General features: G+C 36.3%; 1 protein-coding gene and 1 long non-coding RNA gene across 11 annotated transcripts in view; one reads left to right on the top strand and one right to left on the bottom strand.

Annotated features, from left to right (window-relative positions):
• Positions 1-19,001, bottom strand: part of LOC140530919 (uncharacterized) — a 949,813-nt gene that overhangs the window by 28,772 nt on the left and 902,040 nt on the right. The window lies entirely within an intron of this gene.
• LOC140530913 (A-kinase anchor protein 9-like) overlaps positions 1-19,001 on the top strand; it is a 78,576-nt gene that overhangs the window by 23,137 nt on the left and 36,438 nt on the right. For 6 of the 7 annotated variants that reach the window (XR_011976144.1, XR_011976143.1, XR_011976142.1 and 3 more), the window contains exons 3-6: positions 2,005-2,049; positions 4,961-5,011; positions 5,347-5,517; positions 12,400-12,554. Coding sequence is in view for 3 of the 7 variants with exons in the window: in XM_072650049.1 (XP_072506150.1) it covers positions 12,495-12,554 (60 nt within the window). In the remaining 4 variants the exon portion in view is untranslated. The remainder of the gene's footprint in view (positions 1-2,004; positions 2,050-4,960; positions 5,012-5,346; positions 5,518-12,399; positions 12,555-19,001) is intronic. The other variant, XR_011976141.1, reaches the window with a different exon arrangement.

Genomic DNA, 19,001 nt, shown 5'->3' with positions numbered 1-19,001 from the left:
CTCTACTCTTAAGGAGCTTATATTCTGACGGGGAGACAACAAGAATATGTACAAACATTTAGAATAAACGTAAGGAAAATGAATGCAAGTTAGTTAAATACAAAGTAATTTGAGAAGACAGCGGTTGGAGAGATCAAAAAAGGCTTCCTGCAGAAGATGCTGCTTTATATGTGTGTTAAAGAAATGAAGGGATTCTCTTAGGCCACAGTGAGGAGGGACAATGCATCGTAGGCCTGTGGGAGGGCCAGGGCCCAGGCTGCAAGACAAGAATCAGCAGCGTAAAGAAGGTTCTGGGAGACCAGAGAGACAGGCGGGGCCAGTTAAAAAGAAAGGAGCTTTAAAAGCTAAACAGAGCTCTTCCATATTATCTGACAGGCAAAAACCAATGAATCTAGGTGAAAAGTAGTGAGGGCCTGAATTAAGGTGGAGGCTGTGTGAGTCTCGAGAAAGGGTTGTATGCTAAGATGTGTAACTAGGAACAGAAATATTTGGCCAGTGATAGGAAATGTGGGGTAGGAGAGATTAAGGAGTCAAGTATAGTGCCAAAGTTACAAACCTGGAAGGCTAGAAAGGCGGTGAGCACACTTGCAGGAGGAATGAGTCTCCACCACTCCTCTCTCTTCTTTCACTCACCCTGGTTGTTTTCCTGGAGGCTTCTATGGCTCTGCAAGTTATTTTGTTTCAGGGGGAAATAGATGAAATACTGTTCTGGGAGTAACTGATGCCCGATAATAACAAAGTGGTAGGAAAACGTGAAGTTTCTGGGCATCTGCGTGGAGAAGAGCAGCGTCTGGGATCGCCCCAAGGAGGGAGCAAGGGAGATGGGGACTGAGAAACTGGCTGCAGAGCAGAGGGACGGAGAGCTACAGGAGGGGGGAGCAGGGAGCCATGCAGTGATGGGAAGGAGTGGAGGTGCCGGGAGGAGCCCCGGGGAGAAGTGGACCTGGGGATTTGGGTGGTAGGGTGCCTTAGCTCGGGCACTCTCAGCACTGGGAATGGAAAGATGAACAATGAGACACCACCAAGTGCAGACAAGGGCTGCAAGTTTTAGCAACTGTCAGTTCCTTCTTTGGGGATGGATACCATTTTTCATCATAAGACCTTTCTAGGTGTCTTGGATCATCATATTACTGAGAATAGCAAAATCCTTCACAGCTGATCATCTTAGAATATTACTGTTACTTTGTACGCTGTACATTTCATTTTGCATCAGCTCGTGGAAGTCCAGGTTTTTCTGATAGCACAGGCAGGATAAATATTTTAATAGACTAAGATGAAGGGCATTTTATAAATGTTTGTTGAATGAATAAACCATCTTTTTTTAAAAAATTAGCTCATTTCAAAATTCCCTTCAACTCTAAATTTCTGTAGTTCTTCCTGTCAAAGTAGTGAGATTTCTGTGAAAGCAGCTTTCTAAGTTTCCTTTAGGTAAAGATCAGTAGAATGTGATTTATTTTTTAATCTATACAATGTACACTAATCCTTTGTTCAGTTGGATGGTATAGAACACTGTCCTAGGCATTGTAAATGGAAGTAATCTATGGTATTATATATTTAATAAAAACCTTTTTGTTGTTAAGTCATTTCAGTCACATCCAGCTCTTCACGCTCCCGTTTTGGGTTTTCCTGGCAGAAGTGCTGGAGGGGTTTGCCATTTCCTTCTCCAGCTCGTTTTACAGCTGAGGAAATGGAGGCAAACAGATTGAGTGACTTGTCCAGGATCATGCAGCTAGTATGTGTCTGAGGCCAGGTTTGAATTCAGGAAGATGACTCTTCCAGACTCCAGGTCAAGGCCTCTAGCCTAGCTGCCCTTGGTGAAAATACCTCATGATAAGTCTCGAACATCTCACCATGTTGAAAGACATTCGTAATTTTCAGATCAGGTTATGAGAATTTAAAACACTTGACTTGTTTTTAGAGATTTTTAAACTTTCTACGTGTTAATTATAGTAAAGTATAAAAATAGTAAATACATTATAACATTTTTGTTTGTTTTAATTTTAGATGGAAAGTGAAATTTCAACTACTACGTATGATTATAGTTCAGAGGTAAGATTAAATGATCTTGGTGTTTCAGATATCAAAAAGTTGAACTAAGAGTTTTAAATATTTCTAGTGGCTCAAACCCTTCCCCCACTTTATTTTTAAAGTATATCATAAGATTATAAATTTAAAAAAACATTTTAAATTATTTTATCTTATGGTCTCTCTTGAAATTGTTAAAGTAGTAAATCTATTTGACTCGTTTCAGTCTTATTCACTTAGACCTTCCATTATTGTTTCTGTATTTTCCATTTATGTGGTTGTGTGTGTATGTATGTACGTACCAACATGTATGTATACACACGTCTACATATACACATATATATCTCCTATTATTGTATTCCTAGTATAAGTGACAAATGAAAGATTGCTACATGTACGTGAAGTAGAATATGCTCTGTAATTCTCTCTTAATATTTAATGTCTGCTTGAATTCTTGTTAATTATGTTAATTTTTTATTTTGAAAAAGTGTTGAGATATGGTTACTCTTTTTAGATAGTAAAGCTGATCTAGAAATTGTATAATTGTAAGAAATATCTTGTTTCTACATCAGTGACATGTAAACATATATCATTTTGTGATTTCATTTACCTTTCTTTGATTTTATTATTTTCTTTGGCCCAGAGACATAGAAAATAGTATTTTTTATCTGAATGGTTCAGCCCTTCAATTTAGATCCATTGACCTAAACACTTAAGAATATTCATTTCCTTTGGTGTTTAATTAAAAAAGCCTCATGGTGTTACTTTGGGAAGAAAAATCAACCACTTTAAATTAATTGTAGGCTGTAAGGGGAATGAAAATTTAAGTTTTTAAGAATTTTGTTTGTATAGAAGCATTTATTTAGTATTTGAGCTGAGATATGAAATGATGAGAACATGATTAAAAAGTGCTAATTTTTTTTTTTTTGCTTAAAAAATACTTATAGAAAGGGAAATTAGTACTGGAAAATCTGGATATTTATTTGCAAATTTGTCCTTGATTTGCATACTGTAGGACCAGTGAAGTGCTGCTAAAAATTTATCATCATCCTAACAGAGAGAAGAGTTAAACAAAACCCCTCAAGACAAATTTGAATGTTTAAATGCAAAAACAAAAAATGTAGTAATGGGGACTTTATAGATTTGGTATGAAAAAATATCTTGGTCCTCTTACTAACAACTTGTGAGGCAATCTTTATCTTGGCTCCTTTGAGAAATTTTCTGCATTCTTATTGTGTACAGAAAACATGCTACAGAAAATGATAACAGTATTTTAAATCATTTGGTGTTGCTTGAAGTGAATGAAAACAGAAGTTTAAGGAATTTTTATGACCTTGATCTCAACAAAAAGAAGTAGGGATCAGCTCCATCTGAGAGTGATAAGAAAGAAAGGTTGAGCTAGAGAAAGGGACAAGATTTGGGAAGGATAATATGGAGTTAATAAAATAAGAGATATAAGAATTCCTCTTAGCAATGAAGACCTATCTATAATTAGATAGTAGGGAGGCCCCTTGAAATTCTTAAGCAGACAAGTATCATAGTGTGAAATTACATCCTTGGATAACAAATCTTATTTCTTTTGGTATTTTGAAGTTAATCATTTTTTGCCTGCATAAATGAACCTCATTTGGAACTTCTTTGAGATTCAGCCAAACCGCATTAAGTCCACCTATGCCAGATCAGGTCATTGTTGCTCACTGCCCAAGTTAGAGCAGCAGAAACACCTAATGTGATCTTTTCAGACAAAATCCTTTTTATCATTGTGGTCATGACAAGCACCCACAAACACAAGGATTTCTCTACGAAGGGGACTTCATGTAAATCTATGACTGTCTACTATGGACTGCTTGGGTGTTTTTCCTGTGCTTCAGATTTAAGATGAAAGTCCAACACTGCCCTCCGTATCTGCATTGCCCTTCGGTTCTCTTCTGTTTATTTTTTAAATTATTCATCCACCATTTTTTCTTTGCTTTTTCTTCTTTTAGAGATCACTATCACCACCTCTCCAAAATGCCCCAGCAAAAAAGCTGCCTTCCTCCCTTATAATAAGAAAAGTGTAGTCACACAAAGCAGATCCACACATTGATCACGTGGCACTCTTTTAAAAGCTAGAAATAGCTGTTCTGTCCATCAGTCCCCACCCCAGATTTTTCTGCCCTGTTCTCATCCTTTTCTTTCCATGTGTCCTCATCTTTTCCCCCAAACTCTTCCTTCCTAACTTTCCTAGTTCTGTTGAATAGTGCCACTCCATCCTTCTATTGGCTCATGTTTCTACTCTTGGGGAGAGCTGTAGTGGCTCCTGTTGAAGAACACTGGAGATTAGCCTGTGTTGACCTGCAAAAGGGCAGAAATAAGGAAAAAAACAGTCATGTGGAGATGGATGTTCTTAATAGATTGGGCAGGGGTGAAGATTGGTAGGGCAAGTGGGGGTGGGGAGAGAGGCAGGATTGGCAGGATGTTCCAAGCTTTGTCTTTAGTAATTTTATGTAAGCTTCCATCTTAACATCATTTTCATCTTACTACCAGCCTCCTGAATATTTGTATTAATGTTGTACTATTAACCTAACACTAGTAAGCCATTGGATTGGAAATGGGATGTGGCATGAATGTACCTTAAATATAGCAATTGAAAAGAAAAATTTTGATGAGATGTTTCATAAGAACTGAACTAGTTTCACACAATTTTGTTAAGACAACTTAACTATTTTTGTCACAATTGAAATATTTTATCCTTCTGAAATGGAAAGTGTACTTATTTTGAATTGCAGTTCATTATCATATCCTTATCATGCATCTGTAAAAATTTAGTCTGAATTGAATAAATTACTAATGAAGCATTTTTTGTCACAAGTTTTCTAGAGAAAAAATATATTTCTATTAGCTATAGATTGTTTTCTTTAAGTTCATGACATATTAAGAAATTGTTCTTATACAGGTAAATGGTTGCAGTTTGGTGCAAGCAGATATTCCTACAAATTTATTAATGGTACAGTATTACCAGTTATTTAATAATAATAACAATGTTTAATACTAAGAGCACTTGTCTACTAGCTTACTAATCAGTCTTTTCTTCTTTATGTGGTGCTATCTTTGTGATGTATACATGCCTTTAACCTCATACAAGACATTTGTTTTTTGTTAAAAAGCTTAACATTAACAGAATTTTCAACTATTCTTTATGTCAGAACTTGCAAAGTTCAAATTACATTAACCACACAGCAGGTCAATAAGCTCTTAGATGATATGGAAATCAGAATTTGAATAAGTTCCTCTTGAGGAATGCTTTAAGTACTGATTTTTAAGGAACTTGAATTGATTTAGGAAGAAGAATTTGGAGTTGGTGAGTCTTACTCGGAGCAAGGAGCACAGTTTCCTTCGAAACGACTAGAGATGATGGAGAATGAATTGGCTGGGAAACAGCAAGAGGTTGAAGAGCTAAACAGAGAACTTGAGGAAATGAGGGCAGCATATGGCACGGAAGGATTCCAACAGGTGTGCTTACCTTATGTTGCTTTCTGTTTATCTCTTATCAAACGGAAACCCTGATATCAATTAGGAGTGCATGACCATTATTTAGAGATGGTTTTAAACAGGAATGTTAAAGTTATAGTTGTCCTAATATAAATTGGACTCCTGACACATTTCATTCATATTCCATGGTCACAATTTTCAGTCCTTGTACATTGTGTGGATAATATTCGGAAAATAAATCTTAGAGTCATTTGTTGGAGGTTTTTAAAGTATATAATAGGAAAACCTTATTCATCAAGCTTTCCTGGTATCAGCCTGCGCAGAGAATGAATTCTTGCTATGCCTGACCAGATTCGCTGCAGACCATAGGCTGCAGATATACAGTGGAACTTGGAGAATATGAAAATGTATCATTTGCTTCTTGATTTAAAAGAGACCTGTCTTTTGAACATGTTGAGATTTTGGTACCACTGACATTTGTATTATTATAATATCTGTCTGTTTCTCATTCCATTTAAAATTTATTGGTCTTTATTTTTCTTAATTGCTTTGTATTTCATATTTCTGCATTTAAGTTTTACAAAAATTCCCTTTTTTCATTTATTTGCAGTAATTTCTAAAGAACCTTTAGTAGTTTAAGCAGTATTTAGTTGAATTCTTTATTGCTGTGTTATCGATTGCTATTCAATAGGTTAATTTCAGGAGGTTAATTTTTTGGTAACTGAATTAGAGATTAGTTATAATTTTTTGTTATTTATTCTTTCTCAGTTGTGTCTGACTCTTCATGACCCCATTTGGTGTTTTCTTAGCAAAGATACTAGAGTGGTTTTGCCATTTCCTTCTTCATCTCATTTTACAGATGAGGAAACTGAGGCAAACTTGCTCAGGGTCACACAGCTAGTAAGTGTTTGAGGTTGGATTTGACCTGAGGAAGAGGCATCTTCCTGACCCTAAGCCTGGGGCTCCATCCATTGGACTACCTAGAGGCCCCAGTTATAATAATAACAGCCATAAATTTGTATGGTACTTCATGATTTACCTAGTTCTTTTTAAGAATTTTTCAAGTTCTTAAAGTTCTTTTAAAAGAACTGTTTACGTATGTTATTCTTGTAATAACTCTAGGAGGTAGATCGAGCAGATGATACTATCCACATTTAACCAATGAATAAGCTGAGGCTCAGAGCTCAACCCCAAGGTCACACAGCTAGTAAAAGACAGAAGTGAGCCTGGATACCGGCTTTTCTGTCTTCATGTCTTTCACTGTATTTCATGTGTCATCCTGTAATAACAGTGTTGGACACTGTTTTATGGCAGTCCACATAGACAATTGTGACTTTAAAGCACTGCGGTTGCATAGTTGGCGTGAGTTCTTATGGGGGCTCTCAAGTGTATTGGGTGACCACTGATGACAGGCCTGTTCTCCTTAGGATACAATGAAAAAGAGAAAAAAATCACTGTAGTTAGAGTGACATTTCTGGTGATTACAATTGCTGACAGAAGAAAGCACTCCTACATGTTCCTTAGTAGGTATTCATAGAGACAAGAATAAGGGTATGTCAGTAATATTCTGTTTACTTGATGTCTTCAAAATGAACATGAGGGAAGGTGGAATTTTCTTTTTCCTAGTGGATAGTTAACATGTCTTCATATTCTGTCAACCTAGGAAATCAAAATACTTTTCAGTTAAACTAGTGAGTCAGAAAATCTAAAGTACCAACTTAGAACAAGGGTAGAAGAAATTGATTTGACTGATCTAATAGGAATACATCCATCTGCTATTTAAAAAAAATAACATCTACCCTCTCTGTTAAGACCATCAAGAAGGTAGAACATTCCAGAAAAGCTCCTGTGGCAATGAAGTCCAATGCTGAACAGTTTTCACTGAAAACACTTCATGAGTATACGGAATGGTTTTACTAGTTTTGTATTTTTATTTTCCCACAAGTATGGGAATATGTCAAAACAAAGAATTTGGTGACCAGATGTTTGCACCCTGCTTGCATAATATTATTGCACTAGCAAAAATATTACCCATTTTTGGGAAAGAGGAATACAGGCTTTTGATTTTGGATGATTTTTAACAAGTTTTATATCATTGAATATTTTGAAGATTCTAAATTTATGTGAAAGAATTTTGCTATGAAATTGATTATGAAATTCTTTTGAAGGGTACCTCAATTAAATCATGTGTCTATTTCCTCCATATTTAGGAAGAAATAGCAAAATTCTGTATTTTCTCCATAAATATTCAGGAATAATTCCTCTTTTACTATAAAGTCTCTTGGTAGGGGATTCTCATTTCCTCTATGATTTTGTTTTTCTCTCTGGACCAGAAATCCTAGAACCCAGTGTTTCAATTAACTTTACCAGGAAAATCACTTTAAAAATCATTCAGCTTTATGACTAACATTACTGTCATCCATCTTTTATGGCTAACCAAGTATATGTCCAGAATAAAAGATTTATTCCTTTAATAAATATTATGAGTAAAACAGTGCTTTCCTTTGAAAGCTCCATTTGGTATGTCTGTGGCATACATAGGTAAGAAATTTTGTGTAAAATAATAGTTACTTTCCTTAGAAAAAATGCAAAGCAAAAGTTTATTTAAGGAAAACACAAATTCAGAATTACAGATTTTAATATTCTTGCCTATTGAAGTTGTTCAGAATAATTGAGTGATTTTATTGTCAAGATGAAAAATAATGATAGTAACAATGCAGATATTATAACTCAAAAATAAAATGTAACAAGTACTCTGTGTGTTATTGGCGTTTAGAGATATTGGTGATGTCCTTGTCAAGGAAGACAATGAAGACATTATATATCAGTCTATATTCTCATGATCACATGGATATGAGTATTCCTACCGTTGTTATCAGTAACGGTCCATTCACACCTTGTCATCCTTTGCAATAATTGTTTGAGCCCATGCATAATTTTTACCTAGAGTTAGACTAGAACCACTGAGCATTCCTGACCAGAAGCATATAATGGTCAGACACACTGTACTTTAGGAACATCAGTTTAGCAGCGATGCAGCTTGGGCAAGGCCAGAGGCAAGGACACCAATTAGGAGGCAATCCGGTAACATAGGGAGAGGGCATGAGGACCTGAACTAGGGTGATGGCCATGGGAATATTTGTATCTCATATAACTATAGCATTTGCTATGATATATTATATATATATATATACATATATTATATAATAGCATGTATTGAACTACATGCTGATTGATTTAATGAAGAACACGACAGATCTGAGAGAGGGTTGAGGGTTAGAACTAGCGATTTTTGACAACTGTTTGACTGTAGGGATGAGGGAATGGGAAGAAGCTAGTCTAATGGAGTGAAGATATTTACTATGTTACTGTTATTTTAGGAAACTTTGATTTCTCAAGTATAGGCGTTCCTTCTGGTCAACAAAGGAATTGCAACCCTTCCATAATTTATTTAGATGTCTTCAGGAGTTTCCGTGGCTCCCATGTTCGTCATCCTAAAATTAATCTGATCATGAGTTGCTTTCATTTAGCTAATTGGGTAGTAGAATGACGTACACACTTTTGTTAATGTAGCCTAAAATTATATTCCCTTTTGTTTTGATTGACTATGCAATGTTGCTGGTTCATTGATCTCTAAAGTTCACTAAAACACAGAGACCATTTCTCCAGGAACTGTGTGTAGATTCATCTCCCTCAGCATGCACTTGTACTTTTATTTTTTAACCTAAATTCAGCACCTTATGTCTGTGTGTTTTATTTTAACTTATCGTTCCAGTCTGTTGAGATCTTTTGTGTTCCCAGTTCTGTCATGCAGGAGATTATCTGTCCCAGTTTTGTTTCACTATATATTTGATAAAATTCTTCATCTGAACTGTCAGTAAATTTTTTTTAACAGAACAGGGTCAAGGATAGAGTATCTAGTGGACAGAGCGGGTAGATATTTCCCTACAAATTGATATCATTATTTTAATCACCACCCCTGAATGTTCAGCCAGTTTTGAATTCACTTCATTGTATTATCAGGTCGCTAGGTGGCGCAGTGGATTGAGTCCTGAGTCTGGAGTCAGGAAGAATCATCTTCCTGAGTCCAAATGTTAGACACTTAGTAACTGTGTGACCCTGGGCAAGTCACTGAACCCTGTTGGCTTTAGTTTCCTCATCTGTAAAATGAGGTGAAGAGATGGCAAGCCACTCTAGTATCTCTTCTAAGAATATCCCACAGGGGGCCATGAAGAACAATTGTAAAATTATCATTTATTTTCCCTACTTATCCACCTTATCCACAAAGATCTCTCTAAAAGACAGAATCCACTATTTCCAAATCTCAAATAAATTGTAGGCATGTCTTTGACATCTTGAACCCACCATGTTTAGTATATATACTAAATTTGTTACTATAGCATGAGGGAATAATATCTGTGACCATTTCAAGATGTAGCACTAGGCTCTAACTAAAAAATATGCCTTAGATATGGAGATAACACCTACTTCTGAAAATTATGGAAACTCTTTCATGTGTCCATGAAAATGCAGTTCAAGCACAAGTGGGTTCAGGTTGTCAAATAGATTCTTTAATGATACATAGATCATAGATAGTTCTAAATGCTGCTGACAAGTCAGAAGACTAGTAGAAACTGTAAAGATTTTCTAGAGATTGAAAAACAAATGAGAAAAAGGCTTGTTTCAGTTTGGGTTCACTGCTTAAATTAAAGTTATGTTCTTAGGTTATACAACTTCACATTTCACCATTATGATGACAAACAAGCAAATGACCAGAAAGCAGGAGGTGTTATGGCATTGTGGATGAGCACTGGACCTATTTTGTCATCCCGGGCACGTGTCTTAGCTGCTTTGAGCCTCAGTTACCTTATCTGTAAAATGGCGAGCGAGTGACAACACTCATAGATCATCTTTGTAAAATATCTCCAAAGTGTTATATGAATGTGAGCTATTTTTTCCCACAAGAGAGCAAATTTTAGGGCCCATTCTAAGCAGTTCCTATTCGTTCCTTTGTCACAAACCATCTCTTTCTACAGTTATGTCTTTGGCTTTTCACAATAACTTATTCACAGTGGGAACCCTGAGTCATCAAGAAAAAAGGTCACTTAAATTCAGCATCCTCCATTTAAGAAGACAGCAAAGTATATCAAAACTTCCCCTGATTGTACTAGCTGGTCCACCTGTTTCTCTTGCTCCTTTCGCTGCCAGACTTTCTGAAAAAGTTGTTTGTACCTGGGACTCCCCTGAGGCCCTTCGAGTCTGGCTTCCCCACCATTGACCATGGGGACCTCATTGGACCTTCTTGTCTTCCCACCCTCTCTGTGCCGCTGCCCCTCCCACTTCCTCCTCATTGTGTGTCTGGGCAGTGTGTAGTCAGCTGTCCTGATCGCTTGCCTTCTCTATCTGCCTCTGGTGACTGATTTACTTAGATGCTTCACCATACTTCTCACTATGGGCTCTTGGCTGTCCTTCCGGGAAAATAGCTTCTTATTAGACAAAGTCTCTGGACCTGCCTTGCTCCACCTTTTCCCCTGCCATGTTCTTTTGAAGTCAGATAGGTGAAAGCTTCTAGAGCCATGCAGTCCTGAGGTCCATTCCACTGAAGCTCAGTAGTGACGACTATGAGATCAGATTTCCTTCCTTGAACTAGCAGATAGCTAGACTTTACTTTTCTGTTTTTCTGGGTGGGAGTATTAGGAGAAACTTATCAGAGGAAGCTATGCAGAATGACCACCCACTTAGGGTTTCAGGCTCTTTACAAACCAAAAATGCAACCCAAGTCAGCGAGGGAAGAGAAGAGGTCAAGATTTCTATAATGGCTACTCTGTGCTAACCACTTTACAAATATTATCTCATTGGAGACTCACAACAACCCTCTGAGATGGATACTGCCATTATCCCCATTTCACAGTTAAGAAAATTGAGGCAAACAGATGAAATAACTTTTGTTACACAATTAGTAGTATCTGAGGTCAAATTTGTTTTCAAGGCTTCTCAATTCCAGACCCAGTGTTCTATACATTGTACCACCTAGTGGCAGCTAGAAGTAAACGTTCTTAACACTCCGTTAGGAGACTCTTAATCTACCTTTAACCTGTATTTATTTCTATCTTTTGAGACTCTTCCTATCCTTCAAGGCCCATCTCAGTTGCTACCACTCCCTTGAAGCCCTCTCTAATCCCCCCAGATGTAATTCGTTTCTCCTTCATTAGAACCATGTTATAGCTCTCCTGGATCAATCATACTTTAATTTGTATCTGGGTTTGTTGTTGTTTTTTTCTTTCTTCAAAGTCTTTATCTTCCTCATTTGAGTGTAAACTACTTGAAATCCAAAGCTCTCACATCTTGTTCATCTTTATATCCCCAACAGCACCCAACACGATGCTTTGCATATGTAGTAGGCATTTAATAAATTGTTAAATTTAATTAAAATGATTCAAATTTCTGTTTAATTCAGACACTTATAAAGATATCTGATGTGAAAAATGTGGTAGAACATATCTCTGATCTGTGCTGCCAGGGAGATTGAGGCTTGCAGATATCCTGGGTATTCCCAACTGCAATGAGATAAGCTGATCAGGTGTCTGAATGTTATGAACCCCAGGGTCTGGGAAGCTACCATATTGTCTGAGGAGGGCCAAACTGAACCAGGTTGGAAATAGAAGAAGTCTCCAGCTCCTGTGCCAATTAGAGTAAGACTGGACTCATAAATAGCGCCTGGGCTTCTGCCCTAGGAGAGATAGGAAACCTGCTCTTCAGAAAGAAGAAGGAAATGTCTGCTTCAATAAGATTTAGAATCTAGCATATTATGTCAACGTTTAGCCATAAATCATTTTAATAGTAATCCACCTGTAATTGTATTTTGAGTTGTTTTTGATCACCCATTTTCACTTTTTTTAATAGCTTCAAGAATTTGAAGCTGCAATTAAGCAAAGAGATGGCATCATAACCCAACTTACGGCTACCCTGCAGCAGGCAAGAAGAGAAAAGATGAAACTATGAGAGAATTTTTAGAAGTGACAGAACAAACTCAGAAGTTGCAAATACAGTTCCATCATGTAAGTCTGATTGATGGGAAATTTTCATTATTTGATAATAGTATAATTTATTTCTGGCAACTTTTGTGTCTTTCAGGATAAATATTATGTTCACCTAATATTTGTTTATTATGGATTATTATATAAGGAAAATAATGGGTGCCAGTTAATCTCATTAACCAAACATCAGTTTATATTCCCCTTGGTGGTTTCCCTTTTATTGGGTTTTCTGCTTTCTCCTTTTGTTTTCCATTTGAAGAATTACAGATGATAGAAAGTTCCATGATTTACATTACCATTGTTTACTAATGGCTTCTATGTCTGAGATTGAGCTTTGTCCTCAAAATAGTAGGAGAGCTAAATAATTTTCTAAGCAACAATAATAATAATAATAATAATAATAATTCCTTAGAACAAAAAATTCTTTGAGCAAATAATAAGGCTCATGGTTATTCTTTCTCTCCCCCTCACAAAACTCCTTTACCATTCATTTGTAGTTTGTAATGTGTGTGCGTGTGTGTGTGTGTGTATAGAAGCAGAAGTGATCAAAAATCTGCAGATAAAGTGGTAATAAGCAGAGGTAGAATTAATAACCAGATGGGTGTCTCTTTCTTTTCATGACGATTGTTTCCTTCATAGCTGATGAATTAAGCATGATATTAACTGCAAAAAAAAAAATCTGTAAAAATCAAATTTCAGGCTTGAAATTTACCTTTCATCATGCTACCTCTTTTTTCAGTGGACTTTATTGAACACATTTTCATAAGCAAGGCCAGGGCTTTCTCCTCCAGGTTCATTTTGAGGATACCTCTTACAGGGTCACCCAGAAACTTTGTGGAAGAAGGAGAAACTGACCGTGTGAACCTTGGCCTGCAACAGGGATTCTTAACTTGGGGTCCAGGAGCTTCATTTTTTAGTGTTTTGGTAACCACATTCCAATGTAACTACTTTCTTTTGTCATCCTTTTTTTTTTAATTTTATACTTTTAAAGACATTATTTTGAGAGGGGAAAGCCGAGATGGCAGAATAACAGAACAAGTATGACACAATTCCTCCAACACAGACTTTCCTCAAAGATTTGGAAAATGCACCAAGTCAATTCCTGATCAGGAAATTTAGAAACAAAATTACAGCAAGGCTTTTTTTTTTTCTTTTCTAATTAAGATTAGTATAGGGAGTCAAAGAGTTCTCTGGATATTGGGGACAGGACCTGTCCAGACATATGGCTACATGCCAGAAATGAAGAAGGACTGAGGCTGTGTCCCGGAGCAAGAAAGGGACCCAGCCTTGTTCAGGAACAGGTGCCCAGTGACAGACCTGCCCCAGACCCAAGGTGAACTCAGGAGGGCACCTATGCCTAGGGGTGGCATCCCAGGGTAAGGAAAAGTGGTGGACCTTAGGCTGTGTCCTGAGTGAGGAGCAAGTCCAGGACTCTGACCAAGAAGCAGAGCAGGGTCTCTGTTCTAGCCACCAGCCTAGTTTGAAGCCTCCAGTGAAATAATGAAGATGGGAATCCCAGACAAAAGGGGACCTTGCATTTTGGTCACACAGAACCAATGACAGTGTCTGAGTCCAGCCACAGTCTACTGGAGCTTCCAATGAAGAACAAGCCAACGCTAGTGTTTGCATTCCCAGACCAGAGCCAGAAACTTGCAGAGCTCAGACCAGGAGGGCAATAATCAGACATGGCCCCAGATCACATTGCTTTAGGAGCATTAAGAGGTTTCAGGTGTCCAAGCTGAGTGGTCCTTGAGGTCTTGGAATTGTATAACAACACTCAGCCCTCCAGGAAAGCATCAGAAGGATCCAAGACAACAAAATCTCAGTTCAGACATTTCTCCCAGAAATGCACAGAGCCCAGTCCTAACATCAAGTCCAAAGTCAGGAAGGAGGCTGGAAAAATGAGCAAACTAAAAAAAGTCACCATAAAGAGGTATTATCATGGCAGAAACACTCAGGACACAAACTCAGAAGAGACTGGCTCCAAAATGTCTACAAACAGAGCCTCAGATATAAACGTAGCTTGCACAGAAGTTTAACCAGAATTCCTGGGAGAAGGGAAACAAGAGTGTTAGAAAGAACTCAGAATAATTTTAGAAACCAAATGAGAGACTTAGAGGAGAAAAATTGAGGAAAAAAATGGGAGCTGTGGGAAAAAATATTTGGAAAGTTTATTAATGTCATGGAACAAGAGGTACAAAACCTTACCAAGAAAAAACTCCCTAGAAGCTGGGAGAAGCAGTGGATAGAGTGCCAAGACTGAAGTCAGGAAGACCTGGGTTCAAGTGCAGCCTCAGGTACTCACTAGCTTACTAGTGACTCAGGGCAAGTCATTTAACTCTGTTAGCCTCCATCTCCTCATGTGTCAGATGTATGTGATACTAGTACCTACCTCCCAAAATTGTTGTGAGGATAAAATGAAATAATGATCGTCAAGAACTTAGCACAGTACGTAAGCGCTCATAGTGAGCACTATATAGATATTAGCTATTATTATTAAAATTAGAATTGATCAAATAGAAACTAATGTCCATAAGACAAGAAGTGTTAAAGTAAAAAAAAAAAAAATTAAAGAAAATATAACGTATCTCATAGCAAAAACAGCTTATGTGAGAAACAGATTGAAGAGAAAAAAGTATGTAAGAACCACTGAACTACCTGAAAGTAAATGACCAAAAAAGAGCTTAGATACGTTTCAAGAAATTGTAAAGGAAAACTTTTCCAGATATCTTAAAACCAGAAGGCAAAATAGAAATAGAAAGAATCAGCTGATCACCTCCTGAAAGAAACTCCAAAACAAAAACTCCCCGGAATATTGTAGCCAAAATCCAGAGTTTCAGGGTCAAAGAAAAAACACTACAAGCAGACAGCAAAGAAGAATTCAAGTACCAAGGAGCCATAGTTAGAATAACACAAAATTTCCCAGGCACCACTTCAAAGGAACCTTGGAATAGAATGTTCCAGAAGGCAAAGAATCTAGGGGCTTAGAGCTAAGAATAACTCAGCCACTACAAGGAGAAAAATGGCTTTGTAATGAAATGGAAATCTTCCAAACATACCTAGTAGAAAGATCAGAGCTCAGTTAAAGAAACTCAGGACTTGAGAGAAACACAAAAATGTAAACGTGATTATACTCTTTGACCTAGCAATATCACTGTGAGGTCTGTTTCCCAAGGTGATAAGGGGAAAAGGAAAAGAACCTAAATGTTCTAAAATATTTATAGCAGTTCTCTTTATGATGGCAGAGACCTGGAAATTGAGAGGATGTCCATCAATTGAGGAATGGCCAAACTAGTGTTGATGTATGACTGCGATGGAATACTACTTTGCAGTAAGAATTATAAGCAGGTTGATTTTAGAAAAACATGGAAATACTTGCATGAAATAATGAAAAGTAAAATGAACAAAACCAAGAAAACATTATATATAGTAACAGCAATGTTGTTCGAAGAAGAATTGTCAACAACTAAGTTATTATGAGTATTATTATGAGTATTAAACACTCAAATCAACCATAAAGGACCTATGAAGGAAGATGCTGTCCACGTCCAGCAAAAGAACTGATAAATAGAAGTATGCATAGAATGGTTCTACATCTCTTTGTAAATCTGTGTCAAATGATGGCCTTTTAGTTCAGGGTGGAGAAAGGAGGGAGGGAGACAGTTTGGAACTTAACATGTAACACAAAAATATTAAATTTACATTTAAAATGTAAAGTAAAAAAACAGATGAATCAAAGAACAAATCGTAGAAAAACATCAGCAATTTCATTGAAGACAAGAACAATAATGAGACAACACGTCAAAAGTTTTGGAATATAACTAAGATCTTACAGAGAAATTCATATCTCTAAACACTTTGTCAGTAAAAGAAAGAGTAAGTCAACTAATAGAAACTCTGAAAATCAAAGAAGAGACTAACAAAATTAAAAAAAAGAAATCATTGAATTAATAAATAAAACTAGAAGCTGTTATTAAAAAAAATAAAGTAAATCAGTAGCTAACTTGATTTTTAAAAGACAAAGAAGAAAACCAAATTAGCAGTATCAAAAAAAAAGTTTTAAAGATGAATCTACTACCAATGAGGAAGAAATAATAAATTATTGGGAACTGTTTTGCCCAGTTATATACCAAAAAATGGCAGGATAAATGAAGTCAAACAATATTTTCAAAAATATAAAATGCTCAGATTAACAGATTAAAATGCTACCAAATAGAAGACAATCCAACATTAGAAAAAGAAATTGAAGAAGCCATAAATGATTTCCAAAGAAAAATACCCCAATATCAGTTAGATTTACAAATGAGTTCTTTCAAACATTTTACAATTAATTCTAATACCACAAAAACTGGAAAAGTTGGAAAAGAAGAGATCACAAGAAATTCCTTATATGTATAAACACGATCATGATACATAAACCAAAGAGAGGCAGAACAGAGAAAAAAAATTGGACCAGTATCACTAATGAATACTGATGCACAAAAAAGGATTTTTTAAAATAAAATGTCAGCAAGGAAACTACAACATATCGCAAAGACTACAAACTCTGACAAAGCTGGATTTATACCAGGAATGTAGGGCTGATTCAGTATAAGGAAAGCTATAAATATAATAGATCACATTAATTTTTTAAAATTATATCAATAGATGCAAGAAAATCTTTTGACATACTGCCACACTCATGTGTATTTAAAAAAAAAAAACAAAACTCTTGAAAACATAGGAATTGAATCTTTCATTTAATAGTGTAAGTCAAATCAAGAGCCAGCGTATCTGTAATGTGAATAAACTAGAGGACTTTGTTCTAGTTTAAGACCCAGGATGAAGCAAGTAGGTTGATCATCACTACTGCTGTTTAATATAATACTCAGCCTGCTAGCTATAGCCAGAAGAGAAGAAAGAAAGCTCAGAGGACGAGCACAGGCAAAGAGGAGGCGACTAGCATTTCTGCAGATAGGGCTTAGATAACTGTTTACTTAGACAGGCAGCTGAAAAATAATTGAAACAATTAACTTCAGCACAATTTTAGGATATAGAACAAACCCCCGTAAAACATCAGGGTTTCTGTATATAGTTCTAAAATAATTCAGCAGTAAAATAACTACAAACAGTATTACATACCTGCCAAAGCAAAAACAAGAACTACATGAGAACAACTGCAGTGTAAGATATCTTTAGACAGATAAAGACATCCAAGTAATTAGATAAATATTAACTGGACGTGGGCTGAGCTGAGCCAAAACAATAATGACTACGCTACCCAAGTTCTAATTTACTTTTTCAGTGCCGTACCAACCAAACTACCAAAGGATCACTTTATATAGCTAGGAAAAAAAATACGTCAAGAGGACCTAACGATCAAGAATATCAGGAGAATTAATGAGAAAAAAAAAGTGGGAAGAAAAAGGGCCTAGCAGTACTAGATCTCACACTAACCTACCACAAAACAGTAGTCATCAGAACGTTTTAATACTGAGTAAGAAATGGAGAGGTTGATCAGTCAAACACAATATATAGGGGAAAATGAGTGTAGTGTTAGATAAACGAAAATATCCCAGAATTCACAAACAAAAACTTGAGAAAACTATAAAGCAGTCTAACAGAAACTAGTTATAGACTAATATCTCTCATCCTATAATAAGACAAACTCCAAATAAAGACATAATTCAGAGAGAAGGGTGACATAAACAGGTTAGAGGAGCAAAGAAGAAATTACCTGTCAAACTAAGAGCGTTTCCCAAAGTGATAGTCAGAGGAAATGAATGGGCACTTTGTAAAGGAAGAAATCCAAGTGACCTATGACTGTATGAGAAAAAGTGCTGTAAATCAATAATTAGAGAAATGCAAATTAAAACAACTCAAAGGTACCACCTTATGCTTATCAGACTGGTAAAGTTGACAGAAAAAGAAATGACAAAGCTAGAGGGTCTGTGGGAAAAAAGTATATAATATGCTGTTAACTCTGCATTACTATGAACTGGTCCAGCCATTCTAGAAAGCAATTTGGAGCTATATACAAAGAGCTAACTAAGCCGTATTTATTCTGATCCATTGATACCGCTACTAGGTCTGTCCTCCCATAGAGAGCAAAGAAAGAGGAAAAGGGCACATATGTACAGTATTTTGGGATTATTGCAATAAAGAATGGAAACTGAAAAGGTGCCTATCACTTGGGGAATGACTGAAGAAATGATATATGTATGTGATCTAATGCTGTTTTGCTATAAGAAACTCATGGTGCATGTTGAGATGTTTGTGTGTGTGTTGTGTGTGTATTTTTTTATATGACCAATGTGGGTATTTGTTTTAATTACAATATTTGTAATAGAGGTTTTGTTTTGTATCATTTTCTTATTGGAGGTCAGTGGGAGGGAGAGGAGATATTTATGAAAATAAAATTGAGTTAAATTAAAAAGTTATTTTGAGAAGGGATTCGTGGCACAAAAAAAGATTAAACTCCCTCCAGCC

This window comes from Notamacropus eugenii, chromosome 3 (assembly GCF_028372415.1).
Source record: "Notamacropus eugenii isolate mMacEug1 chromosome 3, mMacEug1.pri_v2, whole genome shotgun sequence".
Classification (NCBI taxonomy): Eukaryota; Metazoa; Chordata; class Mammalia; order Diprotodontia; family Macropodidae; genus Notamacropus; species Notamacropus eugenii.
The sequence above is the reverse complement of the archived record's forward strand: the minus strand, read 5'-3'. Positions and strand labels throughout refer to the sequence as shown.